Genomic DNA, 26,852 nt, shown 5'->3' on the forward strand with positions numbered 1-26,852 from the left:
AGCTATTCAGCCACCAGCCTGCTTGTATTCTAGTAAAGTAACTTACTACTGCTTCTTATGTTCAACCTCTACTCTCTCTCCCCATCTCTTTCCCTCCAACCCCTAATCATTTTGCTATAAATTTGATGACCAAAAGGGGCAGAAGAGAGCAAAGGTGACATTTACTTACCAGAAAGTAAAGTGGTTACTGGTTGAAGAAAATAATGACATCCAGGGAAGGGCGAAAGTGCAGAAACTGCCAAAGAACCTGTCTTCTACTACTGTCACCTTTAATAACTTTCATCCTGGTTTTTGTTAAAACATGAAAATGAAACCATTCAACTCAGATGGCTGCTGCCAGTCTGTCTACCTGTCAGCCTCAGAGAGGAATTTGGTTTCTGTATTTCTCTGCAGCAGCATGACAAAGTCATTGAGCTGCTGAATCCAATATTCATGTAATACACATAATGTAAGGGCCTCCCAAGGTAAAGCAGCATATCTGGGAAATCTGTATTCCCACTGGACAGCCCCATATGGGATCACTGTGACAAAGGCGTGCCATGAGCAAAGGAAATGCTGCAGGAGCATGCACCACTCCAAAAACTCTCAAGCAGAAGCAATGGCTGCTGGCAGGGCCACTGAAAGTACATGAGAGAGCCCTGCAGCTCTTCAGCTCTTGCAACTAAGAACAAAAGATAGTGCAAACACACAAGGAAGGTCAGGAGCTGCCTAGAGCCCCTGTTATCCCTCTCATCATTCCTGTATGAAGTGAAGCACATGGGGGACTGAGAACGTGGCCACAGTACCACCCGTCTGCAGACTTACCAGTCTAAGGAAGGGGAAGGAGCAATCTGTCCATCTCGTTTCTGGTAATGTTCAAATGACTTCTCATCCAAGCCTCAAGGTGCATGCATCCAGCCCCAGTGTCCCAGCAAAAGCCTTGCACAGAGGTCCCCAGGCATCATTCAGGTAATAGATTTTTTAAGTTTACTTGACTTTGAACTCCATAAAGCTAACGAGTGTTTTCTGAGAAGCCACAGCATACACAGAAGAGAAACCAAATTGTTCTAATTAAAGGCCTTCTCCTGTTATCAGGGGATATTGGATTAGTGCAAACCACATTAGAGGAAACTAGTTAATCCATGTTTGGTTGATTTGTACACTGGGGAGGCCAAAAGATTTTAGCAGTCACTATTATTTACAGCAGCTATAACATCCTGTCAGTTTAATGACAGAAAATCCAGCGTTACTTTTTTGGCTGAATGATGAGGGGTTTCTTTTTTTTAATATGTACACATTTCTAACTATCTGACTTCTAAACCAATACTATAAATATACTTTGATTTGTGATGTTAACTTCAAGAATATCCATGACACATGATTTAACTGTGCTGATAACCTCCAGAGAGTTGCAAATAGGAACATGATGTAACAGCCATGGTAAGTCATTTCAGGAGTACTTTAATTCCACATGACAACAGTTCTCTTGATGGAGGGGTAGGCTGGAAGAGGCCAGGATTTGCCTGGATTATTCTCTAGGATTACTAGCATGCATCCTGACACAACATCTACAGTTATGGTCACCAGAAAACATGAGAACTCTGTCATGTCCCACTGTGTGCGTAAGCCAGAACAGCCTATTCAGCTTTTGCATTTCTTTCTGAGTGAACATACTAATAAATAATGAGCATGCCTCCAAACACACTCTTTGTTAAAGTGAAAATGGGGTTCTTCATTTATGGTCCCAAAGTTTCCACATTCCAGGTGGGTCGTTTCTGGCCTTTTTCTCCTTGGCACACTGTTTAGACAAAGAAGCGTCTGTATGCTTCACTAACCCTGACGTTGTACTGTAGGCTTGAACTTTCAGGCTAGGTGATATTTTTCCCCTTTTCTAAATGAATGCCTTGTTCAACACATTGTTGATACAGGCTGAAGAGAGGTATATTATACCATAAGGGACCAGTTTACATACAGCAATAGGCTTTTATTTATTAATGCAATCCATCATTTACCTTATCCTCTCTGTGAAAAAAACAAAAGGATCAAATTTATATCTAACTGCCCAACGCAGAGATTTTTGTAAGGCTTGTTTATGAAAAGAGTAACCAGTGTGGGAGTAAAATATAATTCATAACATATAAATACTTCCTAAAGGTACAATAAAGCTCATGGCATCAGCAGAAATAAAAAGCACTATGGTAAAAATAGTAGCAGATCCTGACATTAGAAGGCAGCAGAGAGAGGTCAGGGAGGGTAAGGGGGAGCTGGTAGCCCCACTCTGGCCCACACAGAGTGAGCAGCAGCATTAGCTGAGCAGGAGGGAAGAGAATGTGAAGATTCTGTCTTTGGTAAGTCTGTTAAAATGCTGCTTCTAGCAAGCAATATCTCAAATATCAGCTAATACAGACATTTGATATTGCAGTAATGGCATCTGGACCAATTACAGTTCTTCTGTATACCTCTTTTCACATAACCAGAGTGAAACCAAGTACTTGTCTAATTCTTCTATCTGTAAAGAAAAGACATGATGAATTAGGTGCAAGTTCCTAAGATTTTCGGCACCAGATCTTGAGCAGATGTAAATAAGCGCTGATCAGCAGAGCTGCTCTCACAGAGCTCTGCCCTGATCTACTCAATCATTGTCTTCTGCTGTGGCTCAGGCATGTTCCTCCCCTTTTATAACAGAGTAAGGTCAGCAGGACAACTGGGGAAAGCTGGATGGGAGTGAAGACACAGCCTGGTGTAAGGGGAAAAGACAGATTCCAAAAAAGGGAGACAACACGGAAGACAGCCCTGAGATGAACATGGGAGGATGAAAAAGTGGCACTAAGGAAGACAGCATGGATGGACCGTATTCCTGGAAGGAAAGACATAAGGCAATGAGGGGCAAGCTGTAGACAGGGGCTGTTATCTGCAGAGTAAGAGTGGTATTGCAGTCCAGAAAACTAGACACAGCTACTAAAAGGATAGGCTGGAAGAGTTAAATTTCACAGTCATTAATGAACTGAAATTATAAATTATAAATCCTGAATTTACAAGTCCTGAAATTATAAATCCTTTCAGATCCGTCACCCATTGTAGTAATGATGCCCTGCCTCTTCATTTCACTGCAGAGACCATTTCTGCTTATGAGACTGTAAGCAATTAGAACAAGAGCCCTCGCCATCATGCAGTATGTCAGAAGACACACAGATCAGAAGACCAGCACATCACAAAGTATGTACTTGTGGTGCAGTTTCTATAAAGTATGTAAGAAATGCAATGGGATATAATGTTTTTGGCAGCTGCTGTCAGTTAACAATAGAAACAGAAAAAACAAAAAGCAAGAAAACTAGAGGACAAGAGACTGAAGTTACCACAGACAACTTTCTATATCAGAAATGGAATGGAAAGAAGATAGTGCCCTATTTCACTTCATCAGGAGGTGATTGCTTCTCTTGTTATTGGTACAATAACAAGCAGTCCTCACTGTAAGCATTTGGCTCTGTTCTGTTTTCATGTACTCTGGGCTTCCCAAACCTGTTGATCCTGTGAAAACAAGCCTTCTGAGAAAATAAGCAAAGAGTTTAGGAAAAAAGTTACACTTTTTACAGCAGCAGAAACAGCTATTGAATTCCAGCTTTGCAGCACTGCTGTACTATGGGCTGGCAGCTTTCACAAAGAGAAGCCTCTAGGTCTGGGGTTTGTAAGCAATTTGCCACACTTGTCATCCTTGCTGTATAAAAGCCTTTCCCGGAGGACATTGTTCTAACAAAATTATCCACTGCGAAGGCCAGCAGCATGCTCATCGTGTCTCAATCAAGGCTGCATAAAGAGGAAAGTCAACCATGCATGTCTATCATTTGGACGATTAGCCTTCCTGACTGCAGACACTATTCTAAAAGGCTAGTCCTCAGAAGCACCTAATTTCTCAGTTGTAAATTATTTCTCTTTGTCTGTCAGAAGCACATAGCAATGAATGTCCTCCGAGAACAATATTCAGCAGCTTAAAGCAGAATCAATGCAAATACATCAGAAGCATCCTTGTAACCTCTCTATGACCAAACAACAACAACAACAACAAAGGGTATTTGTGATATGGAGTAGCTGAAAAGCACAACAAAAGAAAGAAGATGAGCACAGCACACTGGTCCTCATGCACCTCCATTTACACTTTTGATACCACTCCTGTCAGTCTCCTTTGCTTAGCCTGTATTCCTTCTGCACCTCAACAGCTGTACTAAATACAATTATTTTTAAAAAGGAAAAGAAAACCCCACATCGTCAAAAGAAAACGAAGAAGTATTTCCAAGGAACCCCTCTTAATCACAATATACTGCTTTAACCTCTGAACTGTTTTCTGTGTCTGATTTATACTAAATTACACTAAATTCTGTTATCAGTTAAGTTTTTCAGTATTGTCTCATCTGCTTGTACTCCCTGGTAATTCAAAGAAAACTCATGAATTGCAAGTGACATCCTTACAGATCCACAAGTATAAGGGTTGGATGAGCATACATGATGAAATACAGCAATTTACACAACAACATAAAAATTATTGCTTAATCTGCAATAATGATTTATCTACCACCTTGTGTACTTTCTGCGAAGGCAAAGTTCTGAGTCAGGCAAGGTCTAAGAATTTCCAGTTCATTCTTACTTTCCTTCCTTAATTCTTTTGTGATATTTTTAACATCTACTCAAAAGAAATTCTTCAAAGGGACCAGATCTGAACCATGATGGCAAAGGCATGTCTAGATAGAGCTAGGAGTAACACTGGGGGTTTTTTCAGTCTGAATTGAAAGGAAGGTTCACTTCTCTCCTTATCTGTCTTATCTCTAAGATCAGTAAAACACAGACAAATTGGCTTCTTAATGGGGGAAAAAAAGCACAAGCAAAAGCATTTTTATACTATACGGTTACAACAGCCTTTACTTTCAAGCTCAACTAAGTATCAGCAAATGCAAATTAATGTCTCACTTAATATGAAGCTCTTCTTGCCAGCTTATAATCCTCCTCATCCTTCCTCCTCCTCCCCTGTACTCTTGAACTTAATGAAGTCTCTGGCAGCTATTTGGTTTGTGTAAATTAAAAGGCACCACTGCATGACAGAGGTGGGTTTGTTTGACTTCTCCATGCAGAGGCTGGGATGTGAACTGAAAGCTTCATTGCTGGGACAGCCTGCCCAAGGTGCATAAATCAAGATCTATTTTTGTAATATTTTTTTTTTTTAATGAAGTGAATTAAAAACTAGGGAAGATGCCATGTTGACAATTTTGTTCTCTAAAGAGACCAGGTGCTGCATAAACTGTATCCAGATCAGTTTACCTATTAACATACCTCAGCTCTATTTGACTAGGGCCATTTCAAGGGGCAAGAGGATTGTTTAGCGTCTGTGCCTGTTTAATCCTGGGCTCTCAGTCAAGACTGCTAATTCACATACTGGTTTTCCTGATCTATTTGTCTATTCACTGAGAGACCACCAACAGCCTTCCCTCCACTGCTCTGAATCTCTAGCTGTCTGGATTTTGAAAATATCAGGTCCTAAGACTCTCCTTTCAAGAAAGTATCTCTCCATTCTGCTTCCATTTTCAGATATAATACAAACTATTAAAATGAAACAGGCTCTCATAGTCTCTTTGAAAAATTGATTTCTCCAGCATAACATCTCTCCGAGAATCCAAAGAACAGAATTCTTGCACATCTCAGCACAGGAAAAGGCAGTTGTTGGAGGGCCCCCTGCCCACTGTGGGGTGACTGCTGCCCTAAATAATCTTTGAACTCCAGTTACCGCACATGTTGCTGTTATGCGTGGTGTTACTGGGTGGATACAAGGGCAGCAGATCTGTGAGCATCCCCCTAAGGACTGCACAGCCAGGCAAAAGCAAGATACAAGTTATCTTTCCATTCTTAAAATCCCAACAGCAGGAACACACAATGTTCATGAAACAACCATTTTTAATTCAGTATTTGCCTTCTGCTTGTGAGAGTCATAGCTGAATTTGGCTCATATTGTTTCAGAAAGCAGTCAGTCTTACAGAGCCTTGCATCCTTTTGCCTTCTGTTCAGAAGCCTGTTTTGACATCTAGCTCTAAAGAAATTCACTTCCAATAGTAACATTTACATGACAAATACTCAATTCCGCGTCTGATTCAGATCTTATTTGTTGTATTTCCACAATTTGCTAAAACATAGCTTGTTATGAGGTACGAAAGGTCAGTCTCCAGAAAGTATCAAAATCAGTTGCCAGCCTTTAACTAGTCACAGTTTGAGTTTCTTATCAGCTGGACTTTGAACAACCATTACAAATTTGGACTTGAATCATTTACTTCAAAACAAGTAAGCATGTTGCAAGGTAAGGCTGTGTGCATTTTGTCTCTGCCAGTTAGGAGGAAGATGCTAACAGTCCTCCAAGGAGATGATTGAGGGGTATGGGTGGGTGGCAGTGCTGCAGGATTAAGGTGTCAGGAAGAAGGGAGGGAGAGAGCATGTTACCACAGCTTTGCTTTATCTGTCTTGTCAGGTCATTTGATCCTAGACTAAGTAATGAACGTGTTTACTTAGTAGTGTATTTTTAAAACATTTCCCTGGGGGCCAGAGAATTTGGTGAATAGTCTTCTATCTCACAGTAGTAAAAAGGAAAGAAAAGAATTGGACTATGAGGGAGCAAGTTAAACAGAAGTGGAAGGGTAGTTAAGAGATGTAAAGATAAGTGTAACTTGCAGAGAAAGAAAAGCTGAGCTTTGTCCAGAGTCTGGTATTTTAGACTCACTTGCTAGCTAGAACATATCTTCTTTACCCGTGTTTCCACACGTTCTAGGACTACTCTGCAGGAGAGACAGATTGATATAAATCATTGTGTAACACACAAAAACAAAACAAAACAAACAAACAAAAAAATCCAGAAAAATCACAAAAAACCCACTGAGATGCAAAAGTCTTCCTATGAAAACTCTTAGAGCCTAGAAGGTACTTTCAGCTCTTCCAACCTTCCTTGAAAAAGTGAGGGGGAGGGGGGAATAAATGCAGGGCAGGCACCCACTTTGTATATTTTCTGTCTAGGCAGTAACTGGGAAATCTGTAAAAAAATATTAGTAGCTTGCCTCTGTCGTACTCTTTGCAGATCTGTTTAGTCCCCCAACCGAATCTCCACAGTCTAGCCCCGAGAGACAGTGGATGCCGACAATGCCTTATAACAAGGATAGTCTAATTAATCGTTGTTCTGTGATTATTGCCTGAGAATTTAGTGAAGGGAGACCCAGACATATGAGAAGAGCAGTTTCAATTTTTATACTTTAACTCTAGTTTTCAGTAACTAATTCCATGTCTTTCCTTTTTCCCCTTTACCTCCCTTTAGATGCAACAAAAAAGCAAACCATTTACTGATGCATATGTAAATCACATCACGACAAAAAAAGCCTTCCTGTTCCAGTGCCTCACCACCCTCACAGTAAAGAATTTCTTCCTTACATCTAATCTAAACCTACCCTCTTCCAGTTTAAAGCCATTACGCCTTGTATCACTACAAGCCCTTGTAAAAAGTCCCTCTCCCGCTTTCTTGTAGCCCCCCTTTAGGTACTGGAAGGCTGCTATAGGGTCTCCCCAGAGCCTTCTCTTCTCCAGGCTGAACAACCCCAACTCTCCCACAGCCTGTCTTCACAGGAGAGGTGCTCCAGCCCTCTAATCATCTTCGTGGCCCTCCTCTGGACTTGCTCCAACAGCTCGGTGTCCTTCTTATGCTGGGGGCCCCAGAGCTGAGCACAGGGGCCCAGCTCCAGGTGGGGCCTCATGAGAGCGGAGTAGAGGGAGACAATCACCCCCCTGGACCTGCTGGTCATGCTTCTTTTGATGCAGCCCAGGATACAGTTGGCTTTCTGGGCTGCAAGTGCACATTGCTGGGTCATGTTGAGCTTCTCATCAACCAACACCCCCAAGTCCTTCTCTGCAGGGCTGCTCTCAAACCACTCCTCGCTCAGCCTGTATTTGTGCTTGGGATTGCCCTGACGCATGTGCAGGACCCTGCACTCGGCCTTGTTGAACTTCACGAGGTTCGCACGGGCCCACCTCTCCAGCCTGTCAAGGTCCCTCTGGATGACATTCCTTCCATCCAGTGTGTCCACCACACCACACAGCTTGGTGTCATCCACAAACTTGCTGTGGCTGCACGCAATCCCACTGGCCATGTTAGCAACAAAGATGTTAAGCGGCACCGGTCCCAATACCCCGCCCTGGGAATGCTTCTCATCACTGCTCTCCACTTGGACATCAAGACACCGACCGCAATTCTTTGAGTGTGACCATCCAGCCAATTCCTTATCCACCGAGTGCTCCATCCATCAAATCCATGTCTCTCCAATTTAGAGACAAGGTCATCGTGCAGGACAGCGTCAAACACTCTGTGCATGTCCAGGTAGATGACGTCCATTGCTCTCCCCTTATCCATCAACACTGCAAACCCATTGTAAAAGGCCACCAAATCTGTCAGGCATGATTTGTCCTTAGTGAAGCCATGTTGGCTGTCACCAACCACCTTCTTATTTTCCATGTGCCCTAGCATAGTTTCCAGGAGGATCTGCTCCATGATCTTGCTGGGCACAGAGGTGAGACTCCCTGGCCTGTAGTTCCCTGGGACTTCCTTTTTTCCCTTTTCAAAAATGGGGGTTAGTTTCCCCTTTTCCAGTCAGCGGGAACTTCCCTGGACTGCCATGACTTCTCAAATATGATGGATAGTGGCTTAGCCACTTCCGCCACCAATTCCCTCAGGACCCATGGATCCATCTCATCAGGTCCCATGGACTTGTGCACCTTTAGGTTCCTTAGACGGTCACAAACCTGATCTTCTCCTATGGTGGGCAGTTCCTCATTCTCCAGTCCGTGCCTTTGCCTTCTGCAACTTGGGTGGTGTGGCTGGAGCACTCGCTGGTGAAGACTGAGGCAAAAAAGTCATTGAGTACCTCAGCCTTCTCCATTTGCTGGGTAACCAGGTCTCCCGTTTCCTTCCGGAGAGGGCCCACATTCTCCCTAGTCTTCCTTTTATCAGTGATGTACCTATAGAAGTTTTTCTTGTTGCCCTTGATGTCTCTGGACAGATTTAATTCTATCAGGGCTTTGGCTTTCCCAGCGTGATCCCTGACTGCTTGGACAATTTCTCTGTATTCCTCCCAGGCTGCCTGTCCTTGCTTCCACCCTCTGTAGGCTTTCTTTTTGTGTTTGAATTTGTCCAGGAGCTACCTGCTCATCCATGCAGGTCTCCTGGCATTTTTGCCTGACTTCCTTTTTGTTGGGCTGCGTCGCTCCTGAGATTGGAGGAGGTGATCCTTGAATATTAACCAGCTTTCTTGGGCCGCTCTTCCCTCCAGGGCTTTATCCCATGGTACTCTACTAAGCAGATACCTGAAGAGGACAAAGTCTGCTCTCCTGAAGGGTAGCAAGCCTGCTGTGCGCCCTCCTCACTGCCCTAAGAATCTTGAACTCCACCACTTCATAGTCACTGCAGCTGAGGCTGTTCTTGAGCTTCACATTCCCCACCAGTCCCACCTTGTTAGTGAGAACAAGGTCCAGTATAGCATCTGTCCTCATTGGCTCCTCTATCACTTGGAGAAGGAAATTGTCACCAATGCATTCCAGGAACCTCCTGGATTACTTATGCCCTGCTTTGTTCCTCCAACAGATACCAGGGTGGTTGAAGCCCCCCATGAGGACCAGGGCTCGCAAACATGAGGCTGCTCCTATCTATCTATAGAGGCCCTCATCCACTTGGTCTTCCTGGTCAGGTGGCTTCTAGCAGACCCCCACTATAATGTCACCTGTCCCTGCCCCGCCTTTAATCCTGACCCATAAGCTCTCAGTTGGCTCCTCATCCACTTGGTCTTCCTGGTCAGGTGGCTTCTAGCAGACCCCCACTATAATGTCACCTGTCCTTGCCTTCCCTTTAATCCTGACGCATAAACTCTCGGCTGGCTCCTCATCCATCCCCAGGTGGAGCTCCATGCACTCAGCTGGCATTGACACAGAGGACGATGGCTATGGATCATGGATACAAGTATCACAGATACTCAGTTTGTTGGCAGGTTCTGTAAAAATTGCTATGAATCCTGAAAGTTTCATCATCCACATGAATTCATGTGCTCAGAGTGTTTCAGTCATCTAGTTCACAAGATGAAAATGTTCCACAAGCTGCTTTTGTCAAAAGTAAGCACAGGTCGATGGAGTCTGCCCACTTCTCATTTGGCCACTGTAGTTTACCTACTTTCACTGCTTCACCTTGAACATGAAGCTGGTGAATTCACCTACTGCTATGTTCATCCCTGATGTTCTAATCTACGCCATTTACATTAGTGGAGGTAAAACCTGAATGAAGAAGAGTGACCAGGCAATAGTGTGCCAGTCTATTTCAGAAGTTGACCATCAAATTGTGCTGAACACTTACAATACTAATGGCATGCACAGAAAGTTCAGGATCAGTGTGCAGACAACACACTCTTTTGTCCTTGCCTCCCTCCTCCTCCCCAGGTTATCTCTCATCCCCTCCAAAGGGCATTCTTCTTCTGTTACTGAAGAAAGCAATATTTGAGCAACAGCTTTCTCCACCCTTTTAATCTGACAAATCATGGAGAATATTCCTGTGGCAACCAACTGTGATAAACTATTCTGTACAGTAGATTGAATTCTTCAGTAATACCAATATTACACGAAGAAGCTTTTTGGACTACTAAAACCATGTTAAAAGCAGGATGACATGATTTACAGTCTTTGATGCTGAGCTCCCATATTGCTTGTTTCACAAATGATGTTGCTTTCCAGAAAAAGGGTGGAGTAATAGTTGTGCTGCAGTTCTTTGCTAAGCTTCTTCTCCATCAGTGTATTGGGCGTTCAGCTGAATGGTCTTCCCTTGATAGCCTTATCTCCCGGTGGGCCAGTGTGGCTTGGATAGAGCTGTGTGAAATGGCACATGGCACTAGCTCCAATACCTATTTCATTGAGAGCAGAACTTGAGTGTCCTGAAAATTGCTTAGCAAACAGGACTTGAAATCAAAGTGACAGCAGTCTCATGCCCTAAGGAAGGCACATTTTGGTACCCAGCAGGGGATCAAAGAGTAGTTCTGAGTCATTATTTTAATTCTATGGAAAGGAACCATGCAGTGGCCCCAAATCAGGTAAAGCCCTGCCAGGTCAGTAACTTACAGACATAGGCTGTGCAAGAAAGAATGGGGAGAGGGGCACAATCATCCAGTTGCAGACAACCAGATACTCACATTTCTCTTTGCCCAGCCCAGCTATTACACTTCAAGAGACTCAGAGACACTGGGGATTTCATGCCATTGCAATCTGGAGGGAGCTTACAAACCTCCAGGGAACAGTCTGCATCAATTTGTCCTGAAGCCTGAATATTTGACACTTGTAACATCTTGTCTGCCTTTTTATTGTGGGCTTGGAGTGGGAGGAGAAAATGATAAGAGGTTTATGTAGAAGACGCCTAATAATCAGAATACTCTTCTTATTCACCATTATTAGTCCCTACTGAATTAGATGGATCAGGAAAAGATACTTCATTTCTTTGGAGATAAAGAAGAACAGTCTGAAATCTTGAGGAAATATTACGCCTATTAGTGTCTATGTAAAAGCCCTAGAAATAATGCTCATGGAGATAAGATGAAGAATAAGAACATAACAAAGGCAAAACAGCAAAGGCAAATTTCCCCCTATGTGCTGCTCTGCAATTAACTGTTTGAAGCAATTCCCGATCCCCTTAATCTCAAGAACTCTGCTTATCTGCCCATCCAGTTATTTTTAATTTGTACTTCTATTATTACTGCTGCATTATTAATGCACCCTGATAAGATAGGAAATAGCTTGGTGGTGTTCTGTTTCAGCAATGCCTCGCGCAGCATAATAGTCTTTATGATTAATAACTCCCTCCCGTCTGAGGAGATTCACAATTCCCACCACTCACTGAGTAGGAGGCCCTGGGGGAATCCCGCTTCCTCCTCTGTGTTGCTATTCCATTTCCCAAAAGCAGCCTGGGCCTCCTTGTGTTTATCACGTCTGCACACGCTGTTATCAATCCGAGTGCATGCCTTCTACTTCTGTGTGGCCAGGCGATACACATCCCTGGTGCCTCAGTCAGATCTCGTGCCAGCACATACCTTAGCACTGCTCCTCATAGCTGACAAAAAGGCAATGTTTACGGTATTTTCTTGGGGGCAGGTGAGGAAGAGAGGGCAGCTTTTCTAGCCACACTTCTTCCAGAATCTGGGCTCAGGTGCTGTGGCTGAGCTAGTCAAGAACAGATTTCTATAGCAGATCAAGATTTGGTTTTGGATAAACCTCCAGCAATACCAAATGATGGAAAGAAGGGGGCAAGACATTACAGCAAATACAGTTTGAAATACATATGTCATATTTTCTGTGGGAAAAGGGGGCAGGGAAGAAAGGATCAACAGTTTTTAATTTTTCCCACATCTATGTTTCTGTAATGGAGTATGTGATGCTGTAAGGGTTATTGTACAGCCTTCCTATTGGCATTTTAATACACACCAGATTTTAACACCACATCTTTTTCTAACTATCTCCCCTTCAGTACAAACACTGTAAATTGAGCCAACCTGTGGAAAAATCCAACAGCAATTAATATGGATGAGAGTAACTGGGATCTACAGAAACACAATAGAGCCTCACGGATACCTAGAGAATTTAATGTAAAATGCTGCTATTTGTATGAGCATTTTCAATCACCTCATATGAGAAAAAAGATCATGCAATGTATAGGAGGACTGAGCTAAGGAAGAAGGAGGATATTATTCTTGATTAAAATCCATGAGAAGTTACTGGAAGTGTCTTAAGGAAATGTTTAGTCCTCTCTCAAAAAAAAAATCTGCTATTTTATAAATAAAAGCAAGTCTATAGCTAGTTAGCCTCCCGGTTTTTTCAGATAACTTGCTCAGAAGCTCCATATATAGCTTTTTCCTATACATTCCCACTGTACTGGTGGGGAGAGGGAGATGAATACATTTATACACATATATATATGCATCTATATATGCTTCTAGATACAAATGTACACACCGTATGTATAGTGTGAATTACACATATACCTACCCATCCAACTATTGCAGGTGCACCCACTCTGTTTCTCACTTCTGAGTGCTACAGGAGAGGTTTTGAGGGTCACAGGCCTTAAAAATGTATTAATCTACCTCCTGATTTTTTAAGATCAGACAGGTCAATGATTTCAAACTTTGTTTTTACCTTTTCTATATAGAAAGATTCTTTCATAAAGAGAAATGTGAACATTAAAGTATTGGTTTTCATACCTGGCATTTCATATCTCACTATCCAATGAAAGATCTTTTAACTACTAATCATTTTGGCAACAATATAGAAGAAAAAGTCTACTTACATTTGGAAAATGAAATGGCATTTGGGTATCAGGAATCCAGATCCACTAACGATATGTTTCCAAACCCCAAGCCACACTGCCTATCCTTCTGGGAAGGAATCCTCACTGGAAGTGATTCACAGGTCACGTTACAGAGCAATGAGAATCCAGGCATCTGAGGGCCAGTAGCTGTAATCTAATGGGTGTGCACATTGTGACCAGCTTTACAGATCCATCCTGGCAGAAGTACAGCTGAACATCTCTGGTCCTTAAATCAATAAAGATCAGTTCAACTTTCCTTTGGTTTACATAAGGAAAAATGTGCAAAAGCCTGCTTGGTCCTTTTCCTTGAAGGTCTGGCTGCTTTATGCAGCCTGCTTGGTTGCATGCAGGTCTGCTCAACCAGACCTGCGTGCAATATAGTGAGCCTCCGATGTTTCTTAGACTGGAAAGCAGAGGATGCAGACTACCATCTGGAGGAGAGATGCAAGTATCTAGACCTTTCTGTAAGCATCTCGTTACTATACCTCCCAGTAGCTGGTTTTCTATTAAAGGTTCAGAGCAGAACACAAGAAGAGACTGTGTTCCTACTCAGGGAGAGTTTCATTTCACCTTACTTGAGCCAGGCAAAACACAGATATCTCATTCAAAGGCAGCTGTCTAGGTTGCCTCTGTAATCAACTGAAAAAGAAAGTAACATCTGGTAGGCAAGTCAGCCCATCCTAATATAGGTAGCACTTCTCTCCATGGGAGGAATTCATATGACCAGCCTAGATCAGAAGGATAGTGATCAGTTCACTTAAGCTAGCAACATGAATCGCAGCCTAAGGGAGTGCAATGGTGGCAGTAAAGAGGGAGGAAAAAGATAGGGAGATAATGACTTGGAGCATGGGGATACAGGTGTCTCATAAAAGCACAAAAAAATCAACAAATGTCTCTAGAGACATATTCCCCAAAATGGGTTTGATTCCTAAAGGAAAAGGCAAAAAAGGGGGAGAGATGGTGAATGAGAAGAGATATATCTAATGGTATTCCCAGTATTAAAATACAGTTCATGCTAGGCTCTTCCTCAGCTGAGCTGGTTATCTATTTAAGTTACTGTTGTACCAGAGAAACAAGGTAAAGCCCAGACCTGTAGGATGATGGAAAGCAGAATAACCTTGCAGCTGAATCAAGAGGCTCAGCTGAATCATTAGCCCACGATGTTACAGCAGTGCTGTAGCTGAGCATCCCACAGTGTCACCATCCCGCCTGCACCGCTGAGCACTGCTCTCAGACACATGCTGAGAAGAGTCAAACACAAAAGGAAAAGGCTGGGAGGAGAAGAGCTTTAGGAAGTTTTAAAGGGGGAAAAAAATTGTTATAAGGCCTACAGCTGAGTGCTTAAAGTGCCTGCAATTTGCATAAGATCTCAGAAAACTTGCCATGATCCCAGGTTTAGCAAACTATTCAGCATTTAATTTCCTTCCTCAGCATTGTCTGAGAGACACCCTTGTAATTTTCAGTTTCTTTCATCTTGACTTTCCTAATACATATTAACCTCTTCTTCATGGATTTAAAAATTAATTTAATGGGGTGAGAGGTGAGGGGGAGAGGGCAGGGAGGAAGGGGACATATCAAAAAGTAGTACTGAAAGTCTTAGAAATGAAGTGGAAGTGATTAACTGGACCTATCATAATGCCCCAAAATATCAACCAGCAGTACAACCTAAATTGAAAAGCAAAGGAAATAAAAAGACAATAGGTCAGAAAAACTTTGAGAAAATCAAAGTGTTAAAAACAATGACTTTTTATATTCTAGAAAAATCCAGTAGTTTTCATTCAAATTGCATAACCTTCAATGTTAAGAGACTTTAAAATGTGGCCACTATACTGTCATACTATTTCAACAACATGAGAATATGTTTAAAGCATACCTACTAGGTGACCAATATTAAAGATTTCTATAGCTTCATTAGGTTGACAACACTGAGACAGTCAAATTAATTGACCCACGTGGGCCTTTGTATAAGGCTTATAGGCAACTAGATGTCTACAAATTATGATCATTCATGCCACTAAGTGACTTCAATCAAGAAAACAGTCAACTGACCTAAAAGTTATAGATTGCTGGGCATAAAATCATGCATTTATGACAATGCAGAGGGCGCTGTATAAATCAAGTCACTTAGGAACATACAAAGCCTAGTAACACCAGCCTGAAGTGATTTCAGCACGCTGATTTTATTTTGATCCTCCATGTTTACAGGAAAATTCCTCAAAACAGACCACAGGAAACAATACAAAACCAGGCTTTACAGCTGTTTCCCTGGGTGAAATGTACTATAAAAGAATCACAGAAAGGATTGATTCTTCCAACACAGAAATAAGAAATATTATCAAAGTGAGGTACAGCCTTTTTCATATTTTGTCTGTCCAGTTCAATTCCACTGCAAATCTCCTCTACCCACCTCCCATGCTCACAAGCTCACTCATCAGTACAATTTCTGAATACACACAGGAAGATGTCACTAAGGAGAGAAACACCATTTTTTATATTCTTTGAGGCAAAAAAGTAATTTACTGACCAACGGTCTCTTATCCATATTTGCTATCACCAATAGTTGGTGCTCAGATTAGGGTACAAGTCTTCCTCTACGACATATGGAAAGAGGTGCTTTTTTTCCAAAGCCAAGAGTTTAATTTAAGGACTGTAAGTTACTCTCTAGAAAAAACTCACTTTCTGTGTTGCCATTTTCAGCCCTTCCCAGTGAAAAGGGAGATGTCTACTAGTTTGAAAGATGGCTTTATTTTATGGAAAATCAGCAGAGGTGAAGGAATTAACAGAAGAGAAAGATACCTTAGTATCACGCTTGACCACACGATGCCCAGATTGGCGGAGCACTCCTAATGCCATATAGCAGAACTGCTCCATTTTGTGGATTCAGATGTAAGGACAGCAACGGTATTCTGCCTTCAATTTTCCCATTTCAGATGTAAACCTATTCCTTAGTGTCCGCCTCCATCTGCAATGCTCCAGGAAACAATTACACTAGCATCCCCCTGCCATGAGCTCCTCTCTCTGGGTCTGCTCCTTGCCAACTGACCTTAGGAATCCCATTATCAGGAACAGCAGCTTGTCAGGCCAGGAACTTTGGAGCCACTTCCTAAGCTTTTAACAGCTTGCAGGTGGGCCAAAATGGACCCACTGCCCTTAAACTGGCTTATTAATAGGTAGGGGCAAGACCTAATCTTCCCCTCCTAAAGGCACTGGCTAGATTATATGGCCGAAATGCAGCCCTGCTTCTCCACGCAAGCATTCTCTCTTGCATGGTGTAAAGTTTAGGCAACAGGCCAGATTTTCTCTTAGCAGGCTTGGTTGATATGTGCTCCTAGCTCCCATGAAGTAGCAGCTTCTGCACGTCACAAAGAGAAGGAACAGCAATTATGGCCATTCTCTAAATTGTAGAAACGTGACTGCATAGAAATTTCTTTAAAATAGGTCTGCCTTTAAATCTCACAGCCAACCAAAATGCAATCTGACAGAGTACAGGCATGCCTGGGTTGGTATTTCCACATCCAGGATAAGCTTTACTTTAGAGAAAGACAAACTAAGTGTGCATAGAAAATATGATTGAGGGAGGTAAGAGATTATTGTTTGTAGCAATTGTTCCAGCTTTTATTAATTTCACCTTTTTCTTAAAGCAGTTTCAGGTATGAAAACTCCTCCCAGAAAAGCCCGCCTAACAGGAATCTAGCCAAAGAGCATGAAAGCCTCCACCAGGTCCAAACAGTAGATTTGGTGAGGAAAATCCCAGTTCTGAGCAACTCTGTCTAGAGGCAAAAGGCCACCTGGATTTCATTCCAAGTGGAACTAACTATTTAATTTGTACAACAATCATGTTGACAACAAAGATGAACACATATGTCTCCTTTAAATGCCTCAAGGGATCATCCTTTTTTTTTTTACTTCCCCATTTCAGTAACCATGGTAACTTTGGGCAAAACCAGCTTTCACTTCAGAAATTGTTTTCTGTGATAAAGGGTTTAAAATCACATTTGTCACCTAACCATTAACTTTTTCCCCCTATACACCTGAGTAATGAAGGACAGAGAACCTCTGCTTTACAAGGGAAAGAGAACCTATTTGATTCTCTCTGAAAAACCTTCAAGATGGATGGCAGTGAAGTGAAATACAGAACATATTTTGCAAGTTGTGCTTGGTTTTTTGCTGACCTTAACACAGGTTTTCATAAACACCTGCTTAATGTATACCATAATGTTGCCAAAAAAATCATCACATCCACCAATCAGCTAGCCAAAATGCAAATTCTGATAGTAGAAAAGGAGGTTTCCTATATCTTTTGGACTTAATCGAGATGTGCATCAATTTTGTTCCCTTCAAATCAACTTTGCAAATCACATAAGTCTAAGAATGTCTGTCTACTTTCCACTGCACTGATACAATGAGTTGATACAGCTATTGAAAACATCTTTTGACAAAGACTATTCAAATCATGACTCATACAGGCTATAGCCAATAGAATACTTACTCATTATTAACACACATATTGCACTATTATAGCTTGGATTAAAGCGTGTCAAGGCCAGTGCAATAATTGTTGCCCTACTTAGTGAAAAGTCCAATAAACTATTTCAAGGCAGCAGATAGCTGAAATACTAGCAGTTTGCAAACCCAAAGCATTGGCATACACTTCTGTCCCCTGCCAAAAGACAGTTCTGAATCTACTCAGAAAGATGAACTGCTTGGGCAGTAGGGCTTTCTTCACTGTTACTTTTGGCAGATGTGCATATAAACAAGAAATAGCACAAGTGGAGAAGCAGGGACAGAAAGAACAACAAGGAGAAGAAAAACTTGAACAAACATTGGTACTGTAGGACAAAGAAATGCCCTTAAACTGAGGAAGGAATGAGACATTGAAGTCCTAGCTGAAAGGACCTGGTGGAGTAAGAAGGAAAATTGCCTTTAGTTGCTTCTCTCTGTTGGCATTCAAGATTTTGTATTTCCTTGTAAAGGAACTGAATTGAACTAACAATACCTGATGCATCCCCTTCATAATCTCTTCCCCTATCTGGAAAAAAATCTGCAAAGCACTGCATCTTGACTAGCCACTTGGATCAAAAGGATAGTAGCATGTTATATGATCAATATACAAAGTGGGATGGTGTGACATAAGACCATCTTTTCATTTTTTACAATGATACTACCACTGTCTTTTTTAGGCCAGAGACATAAGACTCTGTCTGTTAATTGTCAGTGGTATTCTGCCTTTGTGGACCTCCTGCCTCCAAAGAGGAAAGGAGTATCACACCTTTCCCCACACAAATGTGCTCTCCTTCACCGAACAAGACACTTACTAGCTGGACTTTATGGTAGGAACCTTCAGTGGGGCTCAGGGAAGTGGGTACCAGCTCCCAGTGACATTCACAAAAATTCAAAGGAATGACACAGCTGAGTGCCTCTGAAAATTCTCTGCTGTTTTGGTGGAGGCAATTTCAGGTCAGAAAAAATCTTTCTGATGCTTCCAGATAGAGTTTTATGCAAATCAATGTGAGGAAAAGGCGAGCTGCAGACTAATGTAAAGGGAACAGTAGACTTTACATTTATTTCAATCAAATACTGTGCTTTAATGGAAGATTAAATTCTTAGAGCCAGGCACTGAAAAATTTTAACTGAACCTTTTTTAGTATGTGACACAGGTCTTTAGGAGCAAGGTGTATGACTTAGGAGTGTCTATCACAGAACCAATCTCCTACCAGCATATTGTGGGCATTCCTGGCATTTGGCCATGGCTTGGCTCCCATTCACAGCCCTTCCCAGCCAGGCTCCGCACTCAGCCCCTGCCAGGAGACCAGCTCCCGCATCTCTCACTCACTTACTAGACTCTCAAAAACCCCCCTCTGTGCTGCTTCCTACCCTGCCCTACACACTTGCAAAGGTCTCCTCAGAAGCATCTGCAGTGTAACCTATTACTCCCCCTCCAAAGATTTTAATAATCTCCTCTTCTACAACACCTACCAAAGCTTGACAAGGGGTATCTAATATTAGACTGTTGATGGGTTGAGGGCACCGCTATCAAGATGACCAATAATACCTCATTGTTTCTTCTTGCTTCCCGTCTCTCTGTCTGTCTGGTCTTCCTCCCTACACTGAGATCATAAGTGCCCTGGGACAGAAACCATTTTTTTTAATCTGAATTTATACATTATTTAGCAAAATGGGGCTGGGCTCTGCAAGCAGGAGTCCTGATGCTACAGAAAAATAAAAAGTAAGCACAAGATCACAAATTACAGTCCATTTTGCTAATAGGTTGAAATGACTTCCCAAAGAAGGTACAATGACGATTTCTTTCTCCCTGGTAGAAACCTTTTGCATAAGGATCATTTTAACACACAAACATTGCTATTTTATTTTCAGATTAACAAGTACCAACAAAAAACAATTCACACCAAAAAATAATATATAAGGAAAAGTAAACTAATCTCTGCCCAAACATAACAAATACCTCTCAGTGACAGAGTTTTATAAGACTACACACAGAAAAATAATAAATTAAAGAAAGCACAGAGACTACATCCATTCATCCTGAACCCTGTGCCACCTGAAAACAACCTATTTATTAAGGCTGGCAGAAAATTTTTCATACAAGCTGTTTTTCATGGGTAACGTGGGATTCAGCAAAACAACATCTTTCACAGAAAGAACATTTTGGATTTTCATCAAAAGTCTTGGTTTAGTTTTGGCTTTGTTTGACAGAAAATGGAGGGGAGGGAAGAAGATTGGGGAGCAAATCTAAGCAAACCTTAATAGAATGCCCTTACACTAGTTAATCTGAGCGCAGTCATGGAATAATTCATTATTTCTGCATGGAAAGCCTTTTTGCTCTGTTTCTTGGCTCATTGTCAACAAGGACAAAACAGACTTAAGGAGTATGTTCCAGAAAACGATGGGACTTGGGGAAACTGCACATACAGTCATCCAGAACAGTGGCACACTGTGTGTGTGTGTAAACCCAGCAAAAGCAATCTATGACTCTCAGAATACGATGATTCAAATCAGAGAGAGAAGGAAAAGTGATGCTCAAGCTGTGGCAGTTTATGGAGCAGGACTGTTGCTCAACCCAAAAGAAAACTCTCCGCTCTCAAGAAACAACTGCGGGGATACCACACTACCACCCGGGGATCAGGTCCCTCTGCCAGCAAATGCAAACCCAAAGCACACGTGTATGTTATGATCCATACAAGCACCACTGTTAATATATTTGCAACATGGTTACAAACCTTTTATTTTATTTCCAAAAAGTTCTCCCTGAAGTGAGTGCAACAAAAAATCTGATCCTTTACTACTTTATTTCACTTTGACACTGCAGTATTTCTGCTAAGGTCAATGGTGTATCTAACAGTGAAGTAAAATGGTGATTATGCAGTCCCAGCATTTCATTATTAATACCATCTTCCCCCCTTCTGTGAAGCTGAACTTTAGCTTTCAAATAATACTTCTTCCAAATTCCAGGCTGGTACAGTTTGATTTGCCAGGCCTTTTGTAAGAAAAGGTGTGAAGCGTGCAGCCTGAGTATACACTCTCTAATTCTCTTCTCTTTGTCAGTTTAGACTTTAGTTGTATCCATATCCATACTAACTGAGCTGCTAATTAACTTTTAAATATGTTGCTGATAGGCAAATCCTCCTAGTTTAACTCACAAAAATTACATGCCCACACATGACAGCTGAGAAACTCTACAATTTTAAATAAATCATTGTCATCAAGTTTGCAACGAAAAGTAGAATCTTTGAAATTTCTAGTAGAAGTGAAAATATAAAATGGCAACTGTTTGGTGGCAAGTTCATTTTAGAAAACTGTGAAATGAAATTGAACCTCAAAGTCTATGATTTGAAGTACCTGACTTCCTATCCCACAGCATCTTGGATACCCACCCACGCTGTCAAACAGACAGCTGTCAATCTAACACCAAGCTAGCAACATCCAGAGTCTGTGCCAGGGCTGCCAGCCCTATAGCTAAGAGTCTCCCTGCCAGGAAGCCCGGCCAGGGCAGTCTGTGCACAGCCGTCCCCAGCAGTCTCAGAAATCTAGAGTCCTTGGTAATGGCCAGATTTCCAGTTCTGGTGAACCAGACTTTGCAGTAACAAACTGTCATGTTAGAAATTGTCCAGCCCGCTCAAACCCAAAGCAAGTTTTATCACACCGGGATTGCTGGTAAAATGCTATTTAAACACAAACCAGAAAAAAACCTAAGTGACTGAAAATAACATTTAGCTTCCCTGAACCTGCTTCCTCCACACAGGTCTACATTTTATAAATTTATACACTTAGACAAAATACTATATGAGAGAAAATGCTGAGAAAAGTAACATAGATTTTTTTAGCATGCTCCTATCAAAACATATGCCAACCAAACTGAACAGAACATGTATAAATAACAACAATAAAAAATAAAAAGCAAACAAGCTGGAAATTCCATTACCTTATCTGAAGTTTTCTCAGTCTGACAGATAAATTATATTGTTATTCTGCAGTTATTTACTTATTATGCCTCACACCTACTTCTGACATATTAAAATGAAAATTGTGCTACAGAGGCAAACTGATGGGAAACTTTGATGAAAGTATACAAGCTTCAGATCATAATTATAGGGTGACTCCTAGAAGAAGCCAGAGGTGAAAAATGAAACTGAATTCCAGAAACCGTAGGTTAGACATATTTGTGCTAATGGAAATGTGGAAAAAAGAAAGAATTTTCTCTATTTTAACTATATGAATTAACCTAATTTGGTTTATTACTTTGGAGAAATGTGTTAAAACTTTTTTTTAAAAACCTCTTAGCTATTTCTTGTATACTCTGATAGCTATGGCATAGTAACTCTAAACTGAAAAGAAATATCCTCCTTCATCGGCTGGACTGCAAAATTTCAGTTTTACTCATATGGGTGGAAAGCCTGGAGCCTGTTCTGGTACATGGTGTTGATGAAGCAGCAAATCATAGGTCTGTTCGGGCATATTGCAAAACTGTTTCCCAAGTCCTATCCACTGGAAACCAATAATTAGAGGAGCAAGGAAGGTTTAGATTAAGCTTGCAGTGTTTTGACAGAGCTATGTTTGTGGCTTTCTGTGTGTAGACACCTTTCTTCGGAAGGGTGAAAACCAATAATCGGGAGAAGTGCCCACACAGTTCAACAAGGGAAATTAGCCCCTTGTTTTCATGAACACACCCTTCATTATTCCTCAGTGGAATTTTTAATTTTATTCAGATATAACCTGTCCCAAGCACAGAAAAGTAAGGATCTGGAGAGCATGGCTTCTAATGTAAATATTTTCCATAGCAGCTTCTTACAGCAATGAACAGGTTCAAGTTTAGTCCTCTCACTAAAGTCAGAATATGCATCACTACTAAGTTTTATGAGATCATGACAGATTTGTACATTACTTCCCACCTACCAGGCAAGACGAAAGAAAGAGAGCCCTATGTGGAGGGAATCCCTTTTCAAACAGGCATTAAACCATCCATGAAAGTAATACCGTTGTTCTTTGAAAAAAATAGCGGAACTGCACAAGAAAGTGAGTATCCAAAATCAGGAGTGAAAATTCTGAAGCCTATGCTCAGCACTCCTAGATCATACATTACAATTTCTCTTCTAAACACAAAGATTTTCACCAAATTCATTGTCACTGCTTAGTATTCAATGAATATGGAAAAGCTCCGCACACAGATGCTTGCATAAGAAACTACCTTGATTAAAGCACACTGCTGTCGTCAGCAACTGCATGCGTGTATTCCCAGATGTAATATGCCAGGCTCGCCATTTATGACAGGGAAAAAGGAAGGGCCACTCAAACAAACAACAAAGCAACAGCAAACTATATAACAACCTCCTCCATTGCCTCAACCATTTTCCATTATAAGTGTGCATCTAAACAGCATTTTAAGAGGGTATGATTATGAAGAGTGGGAGGAAATAACATGACAGAAGGAAAAAGGAGCAATTCATCACTATCAGCATAGGCTTTGTTCAGGTACATGGTGTGGTGGGTTGACCCTGGCTGGACGCCAGGTGCCCACCAAAACCGTTCTATCACTCCCCTCCTCGGCTGGACAGGGGAGAGAAAATATAACAAAGGGCTTGTGGGTCGAGATAAGGACAGGAGAGATCACTCACCAATTACCATCACAGGCAAAATAGACTCAGCTTGGGAAAAATTAACTCAATTTATTACAAATCAACCAGAGTAGGGTAAAGAGAAATAAAACCAAATGTCAGAACACCTTCCCTCCACCCCTCACTTCTTCCCGGGCACAACTTCACTCCCGGATTCTCTACCACCCCCCCCCAGCGGCACAGCGGGATGGGGATGGGGTTTACGGTCAGTTCATCACACGTTATTTTCTGCCACTTCATCCTCCTCAGGGGGAGGACTCATCACACTCTTCCCCTGCTCCAGTGTGGGGTCCCTCCCACAAGAGACAGTCCTCCACGAACTTCTCCAGCGTGGGTCCTTCCCACAGGCTGCAGTTCTTCACGAACTGCTCCAGCGTGGGTCCTTTCCACAGTGTGCAGTCCTTCAGGAGCACACTGCTCCAGCGTGGGTCCCCCATGGGGTCACAAGTCCTGCCAGAAAACCTGCTCCAGTGTGGGCTCCTCTCTCCACAGATGGGCTTCCCACAGGGTCACAGCCTCCTTTGGGCATCCACCTGCTCCGGCGTGGGGTCCTCCCCGGGCTGCAGGTGGATATCTGCTCCACCATGGACCTCCATGGGCTGCAGGGGGACAGCCTGCCTCACCATGGTCTTCCCCATGGGCTGCAGGGGAATCTCTGCTCCGGCACCTGGAGCATCTCCTCCCCCTCCTTCTTCACTGACCTTGGAGTCTGCAGGGTTGTTTCTCTTACATGTTCTCACTCCTCTCTCCAGCTGCCATTTCCACCTGTCCCAACTTTTTTTCCCTTCTTAAATCTGTTATCCCAGAGGCGCTATCACTATCACTGATTGGCTCGGCTTTGGCCAGCAGTGGGTCCATCTCAGAGCCGGCTGGTATTGGCTCTGTCGGACACAGGGGAAGGTTCCAGCAGCTTCTTACAGAAGCCACCCCTGTAACCCCCCCCCCCGCTACAAAAACCTTGCCACACAAAGCCAATACCCATGGCCCAGTCTTGCCCTGACTGCACTGGAAGAAAGCCAGGAAACATGAGGTGGAAACAAATTACAGTGTGTCCAGCCAAGACACCAGTCTGGACAGCAAGGGGATCATGAACCCAGAATATGCCACAGCAAGCAACTGCTACGCAGTTTAAACACAGCCACAGAGACCAACTGCTTCAGAAACCCTAGCAGAACAAGCATTACCACCACCAGTAGCACTGTGGTCCCAATACAGGTGCATTTAGTGTAGCTGGCCTTGATATGTATTGCTGCTGCACGATTAGGTCTGGCTGTGTTGATGTCAACTTCAACTTTATTAGTTCACTTGCATTAATTAACTTACATTGTTAGGCCTTTATACATGTGTTCAGGGACCAACTGCAGTAAAGCCAACTGAGAAAGGACATGGTCTTTCAATTCCCTTAAAGTTTTGTGCAAGGATAAAATCTTCTCCCAAAGAAAACAAGTGTTTTAGTGATATTTGCAAGGCCTACCTTGCCCAAACCAGGGGTGTCTTTCACTTTGCTGACTGCCCTCAACAAACATGGTGGTGCAGGTGGTGGGGAGGTCTGAAGGATACTTGTGAAGCTGGTAGAGAAGAGAGGAGATTCAGGAACAGATGATGCAGAAGGCCTGTGCTTCTTCTTTTTGGAAGACAGGTTCAATTTCTGAGCAGCTCTGTGGGAAAAATGACAAGAGTGAGCTAAAACTACCCCAAACTCATCAACACAAGCAGTCAAGAATAAAGAAAGGTATTTATCAGGTTACTACTTATGTAGGATCTCAGTTTTGATCTCACTGATCCCAACAGTTTTATAATTCTTGTTCTTCACTCATTATTGCTAGTTTAACATCACTGACTTCACAAAGTTGCTCCAAATTTACACAGTCTGCATTAAGTAGGGTCACAATCAGGCCTCTGTTGCTATCTCATCTGTTGAAGCAATTCAGCCTGCAAGAAAGCTCCAAAACCTCCAATTAAATCAATGAGCTATACAGCAATTTCTGTTCTCAAATTAAGTTCAGTCACCAAACGGTTCACAAAGAATTGTGTCTCATTCATAAGCCTCTGATTAGAAAATGAATACTTGTGCAATGTTTGGATGTAAGCAGCCACTGTTAAGTTAATTAGTATTAAATGCTCAGGTGAATTTGCTGAGGTGTAAGAAGCCTTGCACTAGCTGTTTTAAATTTTTATCACCTCTTAAAACATAAGCCAGTCTGAAAACTGAACAATCAGTGACCAGTGAAAACACTGCTGTTTGCAATGAGATGGAGATAATCATACCAACTACAGCTGCATTAACCACAAAGCAGGGAAGACAATGACAACTGGTTTTAATACTATGGTATTCTTAGATAAGAATGCTGAAGTTTGTATAGACTTTGATTTAAAAGCTAAGCTTTTCTGGTACAGAAACTTTCCATACTTTTGTTCTGCAAAATGTTTTGTTTTGAGAGACAATTCAACATTCAGCCTTCGTTGCAGCTGTTTTGTTCCAACACTTGTGTGTTCTGTACTGACCAGGGATAATGTTAATATTAATCATGATGTCCCATGCTTTCCCTTTTGTAAAACGAGCACTTTAAACAGAGCAGGTCAACTGGAGCACCATCTCAAAGGAGAGATGGATATAACAATTCATGAGGCTACTTTCATGTTGTTTGCTTTGGCAGACAAATTGTGAATTAAGGTAGGTATAGAAGGAGCCTGTGCTGACAGTAGCTCTCCTTACTTTGTTGAAGTGTGACGGTCAAGACCAATAATTCTAAATCCTCCTAAGTTTTAAGAATTAGCTCCATTACACTGGTATCAGTATACATTATCCAACACTGAAATTTATAAAAGTAATTACATTATTTTATCCCAAGGAGTCAGGGAAAAAAGATTGAACCTACATATACATACACACACACACTCAATTCAGTATGCAAGTACCTTGTGTTTGTATCAGATGCCTCAGACACATGAACAAATTACTGCTGGGCATGAAGTTGCCATATGTCAGCTGGTTGTGTGCACACTGTGTGCACTGCCAGCATGTATTCTTTTAGCCTATGGCAAGTGAAAAGCAGTTCCAGATAGATTAGTTTTTAATAAAAGAAAAACACTAGGAAATTTTAATTGACCTGACACAGAATTACAACTCAAAAGTTTCTGTACCACCTCCTTGTCCTTGTTCTTCCCCTTCCCTCTAGCCTAAGGCTGCAGTTCATCACGTGGCCCTCTCTTTTTAAGAGTCTGCTTTCTTTTTCATAGGAAACATAATCAAAATGTGTTGGTCAAAACCAAAGCAAAAAGCACCAATTTCTCCTTTTCCTAGCAACATTTCAATGGTTTGAGAGGATTCAAAGGTTTCAGCT

The 26,852-nt window shown here is 42.0% G+C and overlaps 1 protein-coding gene across 1 annotated transcript in view; it reads right to left on the bottom strand.

Annotated features, from left to right (window-relative positions):
* The window catches only part of KIF26B (kinesin family member 26B), a 309,916-nt gene that overhangs the window by 89,504 nt on the left and 193,560 nt on the right, over positions 1-26,852 (bottom strand). The window contains exon 5 of the mRNA XM_010562587.1: positions 24,983-25,166. Coding sequence (XP_010560889.1) covers positions 24,983-25,166 — 184 coding nt within the window. The remainder of the gene's footprint in view (positions 1-24,982; positions 25,167-26,852) is intronic.

The sequence above is a fragment of the Haliaeetus leucocephalus genome, unplaced genomic scaffold (genome assembly GCF_000737465.1).
Source record: "Haliaeetus leucocephalus isolate CR32 unplaced genomic scaffold, Haliaeetus_leucocephalus-4.0 Scaffold162, whole genome shotgun sequence".
Lineage (NCBI taxonomy): Eukaryota > Metazoa > Chordata > Aves > Accipitriformes > Accipitridae > Haliaeetus > Haliaeetus leucocephalus.